The sequence below is a fragment of the Rhipicephalus sanguineus genome, chromosome 4 (assembly GCF_013339695.2).
Source record: "Rhipicephalus sanguineus isolate Rsan-2018 chromosome 4, BIME_Rsan_1.4, whole genome shotgun sequence".
In the NCBI taxonomy this organism is placed as follows: domain Eukaryota; kingdom Metazoa; phylum Arthropoda; class Arachnida; order Ixodida; family Ixodidae; genus Rhipicephalus; species Rhipicephalus sanguineus.
In genome coordinates this window covers 59,039,826-59,058,539 of record NC_051179.1, presented here as the reverse complement: position 1 = coordinate 59,058,539, position 18,714 = coordinate 59,039,826, and the positions used below count along the sequence as shown (strand labels likewise).

The window sequence follows — 18,714 nt, the reverse complement described above, 5'->3', positions numbered from 1 at the left end:
GACAGCGGTATTTGTATGTAGAGCAACAGTCCGAAAATTTTTAAAATTCGTGTCAGTACTATTGTAAACCCCAGCAATTATTATTATTAGCATAAAACATTGATGTCACAGCAGCTAGACGGTCCTTAACCTTACAAAATGCAAATCAGTGCTATTTTCTCGCCGTTGTAACCCCTTAAAATTCCAGTATGAAATTACTAATCAGCATAGTGAAAAAGTATCCAATTCTAAGTATTTGAGCTACATTCTCAAATGGTCTCGTTTAGTCTTTGCATGTGGCTAAGTTGACATCATCAGCTAACAAATGGCTTGCGTTCTTAAGACGTCACTTACAGAACGCTGCACAGCATGTGAAACAAGTATTAGTCTTACAAGACACTAGTATTACCCAAGCTAGAACATGCCTCAGCGTCCTTGAGGCCTTTCAGAATGACAAACACTTGTATAAGAGTGTTTCTCATTTATTATAGTTGTAACCCAACCATTTTGTAACACCTCCCAGGAAATGAAGTGAAAGTTATCGTTTGTCACCTCTCCTACCTTCACTTTGTGTTCGCCTTACCCTTGTGTAACATGGCCATCGACTCCTCCGCGTCGGTTGACGGTTGCTTTGGGCGCACCCTTATCCTGAAAGCACGGCCATTTCTGCGTTATTTGCAACTCATGACACCGGAAAAAGTGAAACGCCCATTGTCCCTGATATAAGAAATAAAATTCAGCGATGCAGAGAACGTAATAAACATCCCAGAGCCGTCTAGACAGACGGCTTTGCTTAAATCGTGTTTGTTCTGTATTATGACTACATAGCGTAATGAAGATCTGTTACGAACGTATACCGTATATACTCGCGTAATGGCCGCACCAAGATTTTTGTTAAAGAATCCCCCTAAAAATATGTTTAAATGTTACACGTGTATTAGCCGCACCCTTAATTTTTTAGAGGGTTAGCAGTATTATACGTTGTGCGGTGCGACAATTCCGAAGTTTTTTTTCCCTTTTTTTTTTGGGGGGGGGGGTGCATAACAAGGCATTCGTGCCGAGTTTTTGGCGCCTCTAGGTAGCAAAATACAGCCTCCGAGATTTGGCGTCTACCCCCGAGGCGTTTCCATCCACCAAATAACACCGACTGGACTGCTGAAGAGTCATCCCTTGTGGATTTGGGGTTTTCGAAGCGTGGGATGGGATTTCCTTCAAGACGGTAGAGAAAAGCTTCGAAGTCACAGGAATATTGAACAAATTCGATCTTATAGAGGACGACCTCATCTGAGACAAAGGCGGCTTTAAGGATGCGACGAGTACGTCGCAAAGAGGAGCAGGACGAGGAATATCATTCTTTCAACCGCGTGAAAGTGACAAGGTTCTTTTTCGTTTCTCCCAGTACAAGCGAGTACTGCAGTTCAATAAAGGCAAGTAGTGCTGAAAACACGCACGAAAAATAAAAGTTGTGTCTTTTTCTCCGTGTAATGGCCGCACCCGCGATTTTCACTACAAATATCGGAAAAAGACCTGCGGCCATTACACGAGTATACACGGTACTTGAGTAAAATGCATCCCTCATTGCATTCAAAATGATTGAAGACAACGTTGTATTTATGTCACACCTCCCTGTCCTTCTGGACGTCACTTTTTATTTCCCAGTAAAGTTGCAAATTGGGCGAGTTGGTGATAGTTCATGTTTACGTGGGAAGCAGCGCAAATTAGACAAGGCACGAAAAGGAACGTAGAAAGACAGGACGACCGATCTTTCTACGTTCCTTTTCGTGCCTTGTCTAATTTGCGCTGCTTCCCACGTAAACATGAACTTTTTATTTCCATCACCTTACTTCCGGGTCATAACTAACTTCTGTTATGTCACTTCCGGTCCTCCACATACGCGATTACTGGCTTGCACTTCCGGTTTTGTGCACCCCCTGTCGACAAGTTCCGGTTATAATTTACAAATTTTTGGTCTACGCCACGTCCGTTTTGAGACTAGCTAAGAAGCTCTACTCGATACCAGTTAAATTCAGTCAAAAATTATCGTAAACAATACAATACGGCTTTACAAAAAGCGGGCCTTTAAAAAGTGGTGTGTAGAAGAAAAATAACTCAGCAGACACTTGCCCTATCGGGAGAGAAATTAACCCGATGAGAAATTAATTACCATAATTTATTTTTAACTTAGGGCGAGAACTTACTCTTGCAATATTTTGTCACCTCTGACATAGGACTAGGAGAATTGAGAAACTGATACAAGCTGAAGTTCAAACACACATCTGTGTAAACAAAGCTCTTATTTACATCTCTGTAACATGCTCCGACATAGAACAAAGTTGTTGAACTCAGCATAAACATTCGGCAATAGTCGATCACAAAAGCACTGGGGCTTAGTTTCCATACGTTAATTAGAAATTGCCTCACAAGTACCTCATGCCGCTTGTACTTTCTTGAAGTCATTATTTATATAGCTGGCGCCAGACGCTATCGTCGCCGCGTGAACCGCGCGGCTGGCTGACTTTTGCAGAAGCCTGTAGTGCAAAACACATCCTCAAACAGGGTGGTCACATGCAGCTAAACACAAGCCACTGCTGAGCAATAATGATAAAGTGCGAAATGCGGGACATTTTTGAAGATTTTCTTTATCTCAGGCTTGCGGACTCGGGACCATAGCCCTCAATGTGGGACAGTCCCACGAGTCGTGGGACGGGTGGTCCTTACGTGCAGTGTCTCGCTGGGGTAAGTAAGGCTTTGCGAGTAGAAGCTGCAACGATTCGGCGATATGCAAAAAGGAAATCACCGGCAGAAATGCAAGCGCTTACCATCTACCGTGAGGCCGGTCGAAACGCGTAAAGGCGTGGTCAGGGTTGTGAGCATAGCACAGGTAGCAGGCAGCACACAGGTCGTAGTTGGTGCAAACTGTGCACTTCCAGCGGGGGCCAAAGAAGCTGTCGCGGTTACAGGAGTTGCAAGAGATACCGCTGAATTTGACACCTGCAAAAAAAAAGCATTGCTGATAATTGCAGGTTATGAGACGATAAGAGTTCACATGGGACTCTCTAAATAAAAAAAATCAGGCAGAACCAACTCATGTTGATGTCAGCGCATGTGTGAGAGCACCATCGCATTTATATTTGAAGACGATGTTTAGCATTCGTATGCGCACTAGGGGCACTTGTAGCAGCAAGTGAAGCATTTCTCTCAGCAGTTGGTGAAACGATGTGTTCGCTTCCTGCGCACAAAGATCTATAGAAGGAATCCCACTCAACCCCAATGAATCTGCCCACGAGGCGGCCCGCGAAGTCACCGACCGAGCCGCCCCAAGACCGGGTGTTGATTGCGGGGGCAATTTAGAGTGGACTCCTAGGGATTCACCCGTGACATGCAATGAAATAATCAAGTGCTACTACATGGCGAGAAGGGAGTCCCCACACCCTCACTCGAAGTTAAATCGCGCACGAGTGATCACACTCAGACGATTACAGAGATGATCATACTTGTCGCTCGCGAGAATACGCGAAATCAACCCGTAGAGATGCACAGATACCACGTGCACTGCGCCCCAACAAAACATCAGTACACTAGAACACATGCTATGGGAATGCGGGTCACTAGGCCCGATCATCGAGCAAAGAAAATGTGAGGAGTTGCTTCGTAGCTTTAAGGTTCACGTTCAAATCCTGGCTCTCCGATAGGCCCGTGAAAGGGCCGGTATAAATAGGCTTGCCCTGCCGGCCCCTACGTAGGAATAGCCAGGAGAGTGGGGGGGGGACCTCCACTCACCCGTTTCGGACCTAAATAAAGTTGTTGTCTCTTACTAAAGTAGCTGACTGGGCTATTGGTTGTTGTTCTCTACTCTATCACTCGTACGTGACGCTTCCAGGAATGACGACCGTATACAGGCCATCGCACTCGACCAACGACCTTGAAAAAGCGGCCTTACAGCCTTGGGACTTCATTCAGAACTGTTGCCGTCAGCCGTGGGCGCAATCAAGGAAAATTCTGAAGTGCCAATGCGGAAGGTCAGCCATGCAAGTATAGAGCCCGTGAACGGAGGTCATCTAGGCAAGAATAGAGCCCATGATATTTCCCCATTGGCTGGAAACGACGACACTTATAGCGTTTCTATGACTGGCTGAATACGTACCCCCGATCGGATGAAGGGGCTATAAGCGAGAAATTCGCCGATAGTAGTAGTCTGAGATCGTATGAGATGGATATGTCAGAAGGCCGGCGAACACTAGTCCTGATATAAGACTGATGAGAGACTGAAACTCGCCGTGTGCCGCAGCGTACGATATGCTGCCGGCTGTAATAATACATTTACCGTATCACCCTACTTTTGCTATGCCTGTAAATTATTGTAAACAAATGAAGTTTGTCGGAAATAACAAAATTCCAAGGGGTCCCGTCAATGACAACCAGTCGTTTGGAGAAGCCGAGGAGGCGGCGGAAGGGCCTGTGGTTGTCCGGGCATGGTTGGGACATGCACAGATGGGAACGGGGAACTCACCGCCCGCCCAAACAGAGGAGAACGCGCATATTAGAGAGTTTTAGTGCCGGGCCCCAAAGCGGCTTGCGCGTACGCAAGCCCTTGCGTTCCCTTGAACTCTCCTTTGGTGCGGCTGGGAATAGAAATGAACGCAAGCCGCTCGGGGTCACGCCACTAAAGCTCTCTATCGTCGGGACAAAGACCCTCCTCGAAATGACATTCAGGCGGGAATACCTGCTCGGTGCCCAGCGGTAGGACTCTTATTGTACATGTGAAAGTGTTCGCCAGTCTTGGAAGAGAGACGCAGCCCGAAATTTTGGAAAACAATGCGCGCAAGGCTGCCGGTATTGCAATTGAGGCGAGCTCTAATGTAGCTGGCATTGCTACGAGTGAACTGGAGAGTTTCCTGCTGGACGCCGACGGAGCTTTGCTGAAATATGTGCGAAGACTGAAATGAGTGCTTCAAAGCCGTCATTCCCCAAAAACTCCGGTGAGCTGCATTGCAGCACTATCATGACGACGACGATGCATGGCAGTGCGCCAGAGACGTGGCAACAGCTGTGTCGGTTCACTACCACGCCGGGAATGAAAGCGGATGTATGCAAATACGTCAACTTTCAGCTTAGAGTTACAGTATAGACTCCTTTTAGGGAGCCCATAGAGTAACCCCAATCGGGACTACTTATTTAGTCGCGAAAGCAATCAGCTTCCGCGCTTCGGTTATCCGGGCCTCTCCTGCCTTTTTAAGTTGTATCGCGACACTTGGCGATTTTTCACGAGACCCTGTGGGAAGTTCCTAAAGAATACTTCGCACTAATAATCGCATTCTTCGCTTGCACAAAACTCTTGAGATAATACGAATAATCGATGCATAACCAGTGAAGTCTGGCTCCCCGAGGGAAGTATAGGCTGCTGCACTACGTAGGCCCAAGAGCATACATAAAGCCTTAGCGTACTTCGGTGCCAATGTCGAGCTTGTTTCGGTGTGCTTGGCATTTCGAAATATTTGTAAAGCGTTGGAAAATTATTCATACTTACGAATAGCATAATTCGATTCGATATTTTGCAACATTCACACTCTCCTACACTGTCTTGTGTGCCGCTCTAGTGGTTTTCGACGGGATTTCGGTAATGATGGCGAACCAGTGTCCTATAACGAGGAGGTGACTCACATTGTTCTTACTGAAACACAAAAATGACGCGTGCCATCAAGGAAGGACTAAGACAGAATAGAAAAGGGCGTCACTCGCAACTAACTTTATTCTCAGAAAAGCAGCGACACATATAACCGTAGCAACCATGCGCACGCACAACACCTCACACGCTCGTCGAAATACACGCGATAAGGAGAATGACAAAAACCGTTTAATCTGATAGAGATTGGAAGGAACTAAATTCACCCCCACGCAGAACAACAGATGTGTCACTTACACACAAATCTCTCTTCTTTTTAATGTAATACGCTTCCATGATTTCATGCGCTAGGGCATCATTACTCTTACCATTACTCTTTCTTGTATTCCAGTAAGCATGTACAAGCCAAGAAGAAGCTTTAGTAAACCATATTGCTCTGTTGATCCGATGCTTACCTCCGGGTGTGAGATAACTCCGTTGTGACTGGGCCATTGTCTTCCTGGGAGGTACCGTCGTTCTGAAAATGATGTCATGTTTTGCAAAACGAAATGCCTTTTGTCCTGCTATTAACACAGGACCGTATTTGCGCTGAAATGGTACTGTACCACTAAACATCACCTCACGACTTCAACAGTTGGATTTATAGTAGTAGATTAATGTCGAAAAAAAAAAGAGAAAAAATGAAAGAAAACCCGTGCGCCGGACTGAGTCATCGAAATTTGTTCGCAACGCTGAAACTTCACCAGACATAACCTAGTTTTCCTTATTTGTTTTAGAGGGACTTCGCGACACCGTACGACTTCGCAGTGACACTAATGGCAAATAACATTGGGAGAACAGTAGCAGAGGCGTCGCGCAGTGATCGTTGGGCAGGGCCACTCGATCCACCACTGAACTGATGCGGGAATTCTGAAACCATACGGTTGAGTGGCGACTCGCGAGTGAGGAGGAATGCGCCACATGACCATAATACCTATAGGGTTCAGTGTTGTCATCAACTCGAATTAACGAACTGACTCGGCTACCGAACCCGATTTAACGAAGTTTTTACTGAAAAGGGTCAGCAGAAAAGCCGTGATTTTGTTCTAAATTTGACATAAGACAGGTTTTTCTTCGAGCATGCGCTACAACGCTATCGCGTTAAACGAACTATCACGACCCCAGCTTTATTTTGACGAGGTTTCACGCTTCACCCGTGCACGGGACAACGGACTTGGCAGTCGGTAGCTCTCTTACGTACCGGATGGTGCTAGGGACGGCGGTGGTTGCTTTGGTTACTTATTGGTTTACGCGACAGATAGCGCAGATCCTCTCCTCGCAACTTTCTCGCTCGGCCTCCTCGCAGACTCACTGAAATCATTCACCGTGTCTTCGCATATCGGTAGCCTGTCATAGCTTCACGCGACCGCATACCTGGCCTGCATCGCCAAATGTCCGGGCGACATGGGAGGCTCCATGTCGGGGACGCCCTCACGAACTTTCCGCACGCCCAGGTGTGAGTTGGTGACAAAAACAATGCCGTGGTACCTTTTGGGTGTCGCTACGTTACAATTTTAGATTTCGGATAATTGAAAATTTTTTCCCGGTTTTACGGATTTCCTGATTTAACGAAATAATTGGAGAGCTGTCATCATCAAGTCGTTAAATCGAGTTTTAACTGTATAATCGGTGGTATGCTGCACTGCGTGCGTGAACACAACGTCTCTGAAACTGTATCGTGCAATACTCACGCGTCGCTACCGGGCCTTTTAATGCATAGAAATGCGTGTTCTTCGCTGTGCCTGCCTCCCACGTAGCAGGCGCCACACAGGTCGAGGTCAAGGCACGGCAGGCACTTCCACCGCGTGCCGTAGATTCCACGTTCCCCACAGTCATTACAATTGATTCCTTTTAGCGTAAGAAAAAAGGGAGAGCGATATATATATATATATATATATATATATATATATATATATATATATATATATATATATATATATATATATATATATATATATATATATATAAATTGCAAGAACAAGGACGCACTGGAAAAAAGGGACAAGTAGCGCTGCTTTAACAACACAAAGCCTAATGTTTCTTTTTCATCAAGAAAAATCATACAATATTTTCAGCTTTCGTTTTTTTTTTTCACTTTATTTCCGGCGATAGAGAGTTTATTAATACAAAAAGTCACAGTTTCGCCGCGACGGCGAAGCAATGAGTGCGATAGCAACAAATTAGAATGTCACACGAAGAACGGCAAGCAGCTCAGTACTTGCAACGCGCCGCTCGAGCGCAAAGGACTGGCGAAAAGAACACACACAGGACGACCACGAACTAACAACGGTCACAGCTCGACACTTGAAGCGCACTGCTCAAACACAAGGAAGGACACTCGAAAAGAACGCACAGGTACACACAGGACGAGCGCGAACTAACTGTTGCGGTTGTTACTTCGTGTTTGAGCAGCGCGCTACAACCCAACGCTCTTAGACTTCTTTTTCTTTAAAACTGCGGCACGTGGAGTGACCCCTCCGCGGCTCCTGCCGCGCGGTGGCGTTAGACGCATCGCTTACTCGGCGTTCCACATCGTTAGTGGCTACAGAAAGGGGCCACCTTTTAGTGCGCGTCTGAAGAAAAATGTAGGAGCGTTGCTTTAAGCACCTACACATACTGAAGCACCTCCGAGCTCTGCGTGCCGTTAGTGTTAAATGGTATGTATAAATAGCTCGCCGTTGTTATGCTAAACATCCAGGGGCGCGTGGCCGAGTTGTTTAAGGCAGCGCGCTGCGGAGCGAGGGGTCAAAGGTTCGAATCTCGGTGGTACGCTTCAGAAAATTTTTTTCTGATTTTTTCTTTGTGGCTTTTATTTATATATACATACCTATACATATCCGGGACATGACGGGGTCGACAGACGGCGACGGCAAAAACCAGCCGAGAGTGTCCATATAATTGCTATCGCAATTGAACATGTTTACTTAAAACTTTGTAGAATAACTAATTGTATATTACTACACAAATTAGTTTCATAAGCTATCGACTAATCAAATTTCGCTTCAGCGTGTCAAGCGCTGACCAGTACTCGTTTCGCTTTTACGTTATCGCGCCAAATCACCTCATTTACAAACTCGCGCACACAAAAAAAGATATTTCTCTCTCTTTCTAACATATGAAATGCGCTCAGCTGTAATTTTTAATAGATTACATCAATTAGTAGATAATGACGAGGAGTTAAGATGAGTCGAGCCTAATCTGATATCGTCTGTCAGTATCCGATGCATTGTGAAAAGAATAATGCATACGCGCACTTTCTGGGCTGATTAAGGCAAAGGTAAAATGGATTCGGAGGCAAATAATTGCTCAAGCATCTGGATGATCAGGCACTTTTCTAACTCGTTAATTCAGCGGTCGCTTTGAACCTATCTCAAAAGCTTTTGTCGCAAAGCTATAACAGCAACCGTTCTCGGTTACCTCTAGTTTTGGGTTTTCAAATAAATCACGAACACATTACAATACATGTTTCGTGTTGCCTTACGACTTACCCCAATGTACAATTCCTCTAGCCTCCGCGGCAGTTGAAACTTGTCTAGGAGGTACTCTCAAGCTGGAACCACAAGCATAGAGAAGATATACATTCAGCTATCAGGGCACAAGCAAGTTATGATTGCTGTTTGCATGATTTATCTATAATGGTTACAACACCGTACTTATTTTTTTTCTTTTCCTTTTCCACCTTTAATGCCACACTGATCCTAATGATGAGTATAGGCGCGTGGTGCGCGACCCTCCATTTTCAACAGTCACTTCCATTTCCAACAGTCTTCCATTTTCAATAGTCACTATGACGTCGCATATCGTGACGTCACGTGATGACGTCCTCGCATGACATCGCCGCCTTGGGGGGGGGGGGTCTAAGGGGATCAGTACAGTTGACTAAGAAATATATGATATTTGTTGAAGCAGCGCACAAAAGGTCAAATTCACGCACACATAAAATGACACAAACATTTGTTTGTGTCAGTTTATATGTGCGTGAATTTGTCCTTTTGTGCGTTGCTTCAACAAATATCATGGCTCACCAACTAGCCCATCAGTGCATATTAAGAAATATATGATGGCTTTCGCCTTCGAATCGTCTTAAAGGGACACTAAAGGCAAATAACAATTTATGTCAGAGTGAAAGGTCAATGTATGAGAACGTCTAAAACGTCAATATTATGAACAGCAGTACTCTAGTAATCGAGAAATTAAGGTAAATGTAGGACACGACATGCGCAACGAGTGGAATATTTTGGAAATGATCCCGATGACATCAAGAGTCCCGAGTACAATTAACCACTGGCAATCAAACTAGTTCCCATTAAAGAACCTTCCGGGCATCACAAGACGTAATAAAATGCTGCTTGTTCGTTTCTGTTTGATGCATGGAAGAAAGAACCTCTTGGGGAACGGCGCGAATGGTTCAAAAGTTCCATTTTCGCCGAGCTCCGCCTCTCAGTAGCAGTTTAGGTATCGCGTACTGCAGCGTGTGCCTGGCTCTCGCTATTTTCGCACTGCTGACACTCTACTGATGCTTCTGGCCAAGCTAAGCTCCGTTACAGTGAACTATACAGTTTCGGAGTGGTCCGTGGCTGCGTCTTGGCAAGGTTGATGGCCGCTGTTTGTTGCGCAAGAAACCGTAGCGTCGGCGGCCGGGCAGTAGAGGCGGGCAGCGCTGGGCACGGCAACTGCTACGCCAGAAGGCGGGTGATTTGAAGTGCGCTAACACCGTGCGGACCACTTAAACGTGATTTTCTTTCAAAATAAGCATTTCCTTGGCACGAAACAAGCACTACGAGGTTTCCGGAACGCTATTTCAACAATCGACGTCGACTTAATATCTGCCTTTAGTGTCCCTTTAAGCAAATATATAAGGGTGAGCTTTTTTTTTGTCATGCAGTCTTTTGTTGATGATTTATGTCTCTTCCTATAGCCTTACAGCGCTGAAAAGCAACCAAACAAATATTTCCAAGCTACTGGCTCCGTGCAATTAAATAGAGAAAGACGGACATGCTCTCAAGACATGAGGCGTCAGATGTATATCAGACAGGTCTTCGGTTTGCGCTAAACTAAAGCAAGGTCCTTCTGCTGCTATGCCAATAATAAGTGTGAAAGTTTGCTGGCAGATTGTCTTGGTCGCCAGGACAAAGGGCCTGTAAACTGCAGCCGCAGTTACATTGTTAGATTACGGCTAGCACCGGTGTATACTGCTTACCCCTTGTCGCGAGGCCTGTCAAAGCGCATAAAGGGGTGGGCGGCGTGCTCGCTGTTCATGTAGCAATGCGAGCACAGGTCGTAGTCGATGCACTCGTCACACTTCCAACGAACACCCGAGATACCTCTCTGGCCGCAAGCATCACAGGTGATTCCGTAGAATGTGGAGTCTGAAAAGCGCCCAGGAAGGACGCGCAGTTAGCCAATTTAAAAGACTTAGCTTTGTAGCACAGATCAGGGGCATCAAACACACCGCCCGCGTTATCACAAAGAATAAGGTGTTTGACTTCGCTAAACAGGGCTCGCATTATTTATTCGCCTATTGCGATTAAGAGCGTTTTGTTCGGGTAAGCCGCAGAGACGGAACTGGCCTCAAGCACTTTTTTTTTTCCTTGAGGCACTCCATGCGGCCGCCATGTGTAGAAGCACAACCGTGGAACAAGATCTCTGTAATTCAGAATCGGCGTCCACATTTGAGTTATTCTTGAGATGGCTATCGATATGTTGCTGGAATCCTGATGCCAAATCCCCTTCAGAAACGGAAATGCGTTCTTTCAAATGGCAGCGTTATGGGACATTTTGTTCAACCCCTCCCCGAGTCCAACCTCCTTGACTGTCACGGCGCTTGCGGGCCTAAATATCGTGATTGCGGCCCACTAGCTGAGGTGAGATTGAGACCCCTGGCATAGATACACAGGCGAGCAAAAAAACACTGAATGCTAATCTCTTGCGCGTATAGAAGCTCCTGATGCACTTACTGCATACTCCAGATCGCCTCTTTCAGCGACGTCGATGTAAACAGATGACGCCTGTAGCTCAGGCAGCTCAGTGGCTTAAGCGTTATTCTCATAAAAGTACTACGATAATAAGGAAACACTCGTACGATCGTGTTATAATGCCTCCCCCCTCACCCCACTCCTCCCTTCTCTTGGCTGTTGAAATAAGGAAATCGGAAGCTTGTTGCATCCGACTCCTCTGTTAAACGGGTACAATATACAGGGTGTCCCAGCTATCTTTAGCCAAGGCTTAAAAAATACCATATTAGAGGCAGGCGAGTGAAATCAGCTGCAAATTGCTGACAGCCACCTTGCGCACTACAGACAATTTTTTGTTTTTGTAATTAACTAACTTGTTAATTAGGGCGATTTAACTAAATTGCTAAATATTGACTTTAGGCGAGAAATGCTGCTTTCAAACTTCGAGAGCGTCTTCAGAAACCCCAATTGCATTATTTGCGATAAAGAAAGTCTCACGTATACCATTTTTTCCAAGCTGCAAAGAAAGCCCGCGAAATACAAAAAAAACCACGTGACTAGCGAGCGCGCGCGCCGCGAGTATGCTGCCCTCAGCCGTGGTTTGAGCGAACGAAATCAGCTGCGGCCGCGACTCACCGTCTCCGTTGAAGCGGTAGGCCGATAAGTTAAAGGTGGTTTCTTGGCCCGCGCTTGCTACAACTTGGCCCGCGCTTGTTACAACTGGCTGGCAACGGGCCAAGAAACCACCGCCCACTATATTGCTATATATAGTGGGCGGTGGCTATATATATATATATATATATATATATATATATATATATATTGCGTTAAATGAAAGACCAAGTCCTCAAGAACCTAGAAAATTCATTGGTAAGCGTGAATGCACCCTGAGAAATTAATTACACAACATGTTTTTAAAAGCTCGTTTCGGTTCCTACTGTGCCTTGGCGTTACGACGCAGTATGAGCTTCTCGTTACGTGCTCACACAAGATATCGTGATGTTTCCACGGCCGCTCCGCTGCGTGGCTCCATTGGTGACGCGCAAGCGGCCATTTTGAATGTTTTTTGGTAATGCGCAACTGCAAGCGGCCATACTGTATGTTTTGGCATCCAACGTCATTACAACTAGCCATACTGGTGCGTCAACTGACCAGAATTGACACTGTAGCCTGACGTCACGCTAGTGTCGATGTCAGTAGGTGCGTCAGGCGAAAGTTGACTTCCTTATCAAAATGAAATACCTTATCACTGAGCTTCACACTTGCTCAATGTGGTCGCTGTAAACAGGAGGTTCCTATGACACAGCAGACTCATCTTCGAAAATTGGTGCCAGTACCCTTTTAATGCCATATCGGCGTGCTTGTTTTGCGAGTGTGTTTTTCAGTGCACACACACTTACCTCCTTCCCTGATGGGGCTGGATGGCACCCTGCCAGATTTCTTCCTCGGCGGAACCCTTTCTCTGAAATGTGGTTAATCACTCTTTAGAAGTCCGCAGTTTGTGGAGGAGTCGCCACGGCCCCCATTGTTAGTCACTCGTATGCATTCACTGTTGTGCACGTTACGGGCTCCACTACATCGTAGTTAAGACTCAAGAGCACTAAATGAATCTTTGATTTGGTGTCCTGACATAAGGATTCGCCAGCAGAATTTCCATGTGTGACTTTACTAGCAAATGTTTTTATTTCAACACACACACACACACACACACACAATATATATATATATATATATATATATATATATATATATATATATATATATTATATATATATATATATATATATATATATATATATATATATATATATAAACTGAATCGGACGAAGAACGATGCATTTCCAACGTTGACCGGCCGAACCGTTGATAATTAACACATCGTTCGTCATACGTGTGTTCGTACGCTTCATCATATGAGCACCCATCAAACTACCGGATCGAGGAAGACGTTGCAATATATACATGATTTGAGGAACACTTACACAGTATCGCCGGTCTTCTTGAGCAGCAGAAACGGGTGGTCATAGTAGTGCTTGCCTCCTTTGTAGCAGTGATCGCAGAGATCGTAGTTGAAGCACAGTTCACACTTCCAAAGTGTACCCTCAATGCCTCCACGGCCGCAGGCATCACATTCGTATCCCTCGAACTTGACAACTGGAAAACCGATATTCGACATACTGGATTCACTTAAAAGGGCCATCCATGACAGGGTCACCCAACAATTTGTGGTTTTCAGCGAAAAATACAAGCAGAGGGTCTATTGTGCCTGTGCATATGTGAAAAATGGACTTTAAGAGAATATTTCGGTGCAAAATGAGCCCTCGAAGTCGCCGGCTATAAACCCCGCCCACTGCCCCTGCCCTCCATTTTGCCATGACGTGCGCGACACCGTGTGCTGTAGGGGGCGAAGCCGTCGTCTTCTGCCAAAGTTTCAGTCGTTGCAAATGGTTCAATTTCAATGCCAAGCTGAAGAGAGGTGAGATAGCTCGATTGAATGCGCAGCTGGCCACGAAACAAAATCGCTCGCTGGAATTGACAGGAATGCAGACGCTCGCAAAGCAAGCAGCTTGTTACGTTACGGCTCGGAAGTGCGCCAGTGTGGCCCGACTCTCAGGCCGCTCGCGTGTTTGTAGAAATATTCAGTTATAAATTCAGTGCTCGACGAAATGTGCTAAAATTTCGCCATCTTGTTTGTGAATTCGCACAAGGATTAAACCACATAACACAGATTATGACCGAAAATTCGGTGTCATGGCCCCTTTGACTTGTGTGCACGGTGTTGCACAGTTTAGTCTTGTCGGTACACACATAGTCTTTTACAGAATACCCGGTTGCCAGAAATGCGGAAATGTGATGTACTTAACAAGCGTTTAAAATACTGGCGTAAATCAAGGGCGGGTGGGGGGGGGGGGGGTGTCAGGGTGGTCGTGACCCCCCTTGTGTTTAGGCTATAGGAGACACCCCCTGCAAGTGCCCTCCCTTGAGATTTACCTTTCATTCACCATATTTAAAATGCTTAGCAGTTAAATATCAACTTTAAGGCCTGTGTCTCTGTGTACCTGTGTTGAATACACCTCAGCTGAGTGGGAATATTGAAATCGCAATTGCATGCCGTTCAACCGTCGTTTCCTGCCACTCTCTTCCTGCAGTTTATAAACTAAAACTGTTGATCATTGTAACAGCACCGCCGAATGACGTCATCGTCAGAGCCTCCAGATGACGCCACCTGCGTTGCACGTCATTTCTAAAAGGATGCTGATAAGTATATTCATCCATCCTTTTATGCAGCTAATTCGATCAACCTATATCTTTATTTATTTTTTTATTTATTTCAGCATACTGTTGGCCCTGAGGCCGTTACAGGGGTGGGTTACAGTTCCTATCACCAATACAATACAAAACATTTTAAGCACAACAAATACGACATTTCAAATACAAAATTCAAGCAATACGATAGAATAAATGCAGTGCAATACAATACGGATGTGTATTTGTTAAGCAAGCTCCTAAATAAAGTTAATATAGCTAGAGTTAGAGCATAACACAATTAACATCGAAAAGTCAAACATATGTCAATCTTTCAGCTCAGTTTGCGCTAAATATTGTTGGAGCCCTTCCTCGAAGTTTTCCACTGAGGTACATTGGAGCAATGATGAAGGCAGTGAATTCCAATGCTGAATAGTTTTTGGAAAAAATGAATTTGCATATATATTGAGGCGTTGCTGGGGTACTTCATATGTATGTTCATTAATTCCTCTCAGAATTCTTACTCTGCGTTGCGTTAAGTATTGGTCTATATCTATGTTTATTTTATTTTTTGACAGTAGGAAAAGGAATTTCAGTCTAGCCAGTTTTCGACGATCAGCTAGAGTGGGAAGTCCCAAAAATCGTACCATTTCTGTTACCGATTCTTTCGAGGCGTATTTTGAAAGTATGAACCTAGCGGCTCTCCTCTGTACCCTTTCTAACATTTTTATTAGCCCAACTTCTGAGGGGCCCCATATGATATTTGCGTATTCCAGAGTTGGCCGTACATACGTGAGATACGCTGTTAGCTTAACCGGGGTCGTAGCGAGCTTCAATTTGCGTCGTAAATACCACAGTTTCTTTACCGCTGCTGAGCAAATTTTTTTCTATATGGCTACTCCATTTTAAATTACCTGTTATGGTCACGCCTAAATACTTTATGGCGTCAACTGTAGAGAGGGGGGTAGAGCCTATAGTATAAGTGTATACGAGGACGTCTTTACTCTTATTCGTGATGCGTAGCGCGACAGTTTTGGTCTTATTTATTTCCATTTTAGAAGTAGTGCACTAATTACTGACAACTGCAAGGGTGTCGTTTAGTGCCTTCTGATCATTTGCATTTTTTTATTTCTTTATAAATTAAGCAATCATCTGCAAAAAGCCACGTAGTTGTACTTGAATCAATGTTACGTGTAATATCATTTATATAGATTAGGAAAAGTATTGGTCCTACGACGGAGCCCTGTGGTACTCCGGAAGTGATTTGCAGTGGATTAGACTTGTGGCCATTTACTTCTACGTATTGTGTTCGTCCTGTCAGGTACGCGCCTATCCACTGTACAACGCTGTTTATGCGAAGATATACTAATTGTTGCATTAACTCAGTGTGCTGAACTTTATCGAAGGCCTTCGAAAAGTCTAGGCATATTGCATCGATCTGGCTTCTATCATTTAGAGCACGAGTAAAGTCGTCGACTGTTTGCAAGAGTTGGGTGGTTGTTGAGAGATTCTGTCTGAAGCCATGCTGATTAGGAAGGAATAACTTATTGTCTTCGAGGTATGTATACATTGATTTTGATATTATGTGTTCTAAAAGCTTACAACACGGTTCCCATTATTTCTTAACTCAATCAGTAAATCAATCAACTTTATAGTTAATAAGATCGACAAAGTGATCTGTACAATACCTGTTCCTCTATCTTACTTGTCAAGTTATGCCTTATATTATCATTTCTATGTCTTATGCCGCATTAGTTATGTCATATATATCGTGGGCACTAGTTATGTGCTTCTTTCTCATCTGTGCATTATCATAATCATCATAATCCGTTTGTCTCTCTGTCCTCATCGTCACCGTGTGTCATTGTCATCATCATCGAGTGTGTGCGCGCTCGGCCCATTCTCTTCCGAGGACTTGAGCTGAATAAACGTCGCGTCAACCAAGACGTCATACGTGGTGGAGGTGGATTTTCGGTCCTCGGTCCTCTCCCAGCCCGCGCTCTACCCCTGGAGCTTCGTTCAGGCCGCCGCTTGCCCCCACTGTCCGGCAGCATGTCGCAGAACGAGCCTGCCGGCGCTGATGCCATCTCTGCCCCTCCGCCGCACGCCGTGCCTCCTGTTATCATACATGGCCACCACCGTGACCCGCCGCTCTTGGCTGGTCTTCGTGGAGAAGACGTCGAGGACTGGCTCGGTGACTACGACCGCGTGAGTGCCGCTAATCGATGGGACGAGGCCGCCAAACTGCGTTACGTCCCTTTCTACCTAACCGGCGTTGCGAAGACTTGGTACTTCAACCACGTCGTTGACTTACCCGACTGGGCGACCTTCCAGCGGCAGCTCCGCCATGTTTTTGGCACACCGGCCATTCGGTCCGCCGTCGCGAAGAGGACCCTCGATACTCGCCAACAACATCCCGGCGAGTCGTACACATCGTACATCGAGGAAGTCCTTGCGCTATGCCGGCGTGTCAATTCGTCCATGCCGGAATCGGACAAAGTACGCCACATTTTGAAGGGCATAGGGGCTGTTGCCTTTAATGCCCTCGCTGCTCAGAACCCAACTACCATAGCTGACGTCGTCACCACTTGTCAGCGCCTCGATGACCTGGACTCGGTTCGTCTGCAACCAGACATTGGCGAACACCCTCCTACGTCTCATAAACATCTCCGTGACCTCATAAGAGACATTATACGGGAAGAACTACAGTCGATGGGCTTCTCACCTGCTTCACCGTGTTCTGCAGTCTTCTGGACCGGTCTTGCGCGACATCATCCGGGAGGAACTCACATCCATGACCTCCCCTGCGCACGTACAGCCACCTGCTTATCGGCCCATACCAACCTACGCCCAAGTTGCTGCCGCGTCTCCCAGCGACGTAAACACGTTACCGCTACCATACTCGTCGATTGCTGCCGCGCCCCCGGTCAACTTCCGTTCGGTGCCGCCTGACCCTTCACCTGCCCACCTGACCGCACTATCTCCAGGTGCTTCGAACGCCTTCTACTCACCACCCTGGCGTTCGACCCGCCCAGTATGCTACTACTGCGGGTTTCGCGGCCACATATCTCGCTTCTGCCGAAAGCGCCAACAAGACGAGCGTCGAGGTTATGACATGCGTGAACGAGATTTTTCCACTGGGGTCTCTTATGGTCAGCGTTACTCGTCGCCCCCGCACCGGTCTCCGTCCCCTCCCGCGTCGAATCCACCACGGAACAGCCGATCCGCACGACGCCGCTCACCCTCGCCCTTTCACCGCTCCTCTTCTCCACTTCGGCCTGCCTCATTCGCCACCGATAATCAGTCGGAAAACTAGGTGATGCAGTTTTTGGAGGACAAACTGCATTCCAAATTAGGACTGAAATTCCTCCATCAGGCCCGTGCAACATGGTTTTTGTGGTAGTGGAAGGAGTGCATGTCGGTGCTTTGGTGGACACGGGTGCGACATTTTCTGTTACACGTGCTGATTTGTGTCAACGTTTGAACAAAGTGATGACGCCTTACGATGGACCCACGCTGGTCGCTGCCCAGGAGAACACCATTCACCCTTCCGCTTTTTGTACTGCTCGTGCTTTTATCGACGGTATCCGTCATCATATCCAGTTTGCTGTCCTGTCCCGTTGCTCTCACGAACTAATTTTAGGGTGGGATTTTCTGTCATCTGCTTCCGCGGCTATTTGTTGTGGAGAACGCGTCGTCCACCTCACTGACACCGACTTCATGCTCGACGACGACACCCAGAAGCCACTTCGTCTGATCGCTGCGGAAGACACCGAACTGCCGCCACTCCAAGAACAGATTGTCACCATTACGTCCAACGACATCGACCAAGGCGACGTGTTGGTCTCGCCTTCATCACTTTGCGCTCGTAAA

The 18,714-nt window shown here is 46.1% G+C and overlaps 1 protein-coding gene across 1 annotated transcript in view; it reads right to left on the bottom strand.

The window, feature by feature from the left end:
* The window catches only part of LOC119390054 (uncharacterized), a 53,328-nt gene that overhangs the window by 24,478 nt on the left and 10,136 nt on the right, over positions 1–18,714 (bottom strand). Inside the window, exons 3-10 of the mRNA XM_037657582.1 lie at positions 13,578–13,749; positions 12,996–13,057; positions 10,842–11,010; positions 9,130–9,191; positions 7,333–7,489; positions 6,058–6,119; positions 2,799–2,970; positions 563–627 (exon numbers count right to left, since the gene is read on the bottom strand). Coding sequence (XP_037513510.1) covers positions 563–627; positions 2,799–2,970; positions 6,058–6,119; positions 7,333–7,489; positions 9,130–9,191; positions 10,842–11,010; positions 12,996–13,057; positions 13,578–13,749 — 921 coding nt within the window. The remainder of the gene's footprint in view (positions 1–562; positions 628–2,798; positions 2,971–6,057; positions 6,120–7,332; positions 7,490–9,129; positions 9,192–10,841; positions 11,011–12,995; positions 13,058–13,577; positions 13,750–18,714) is intronic.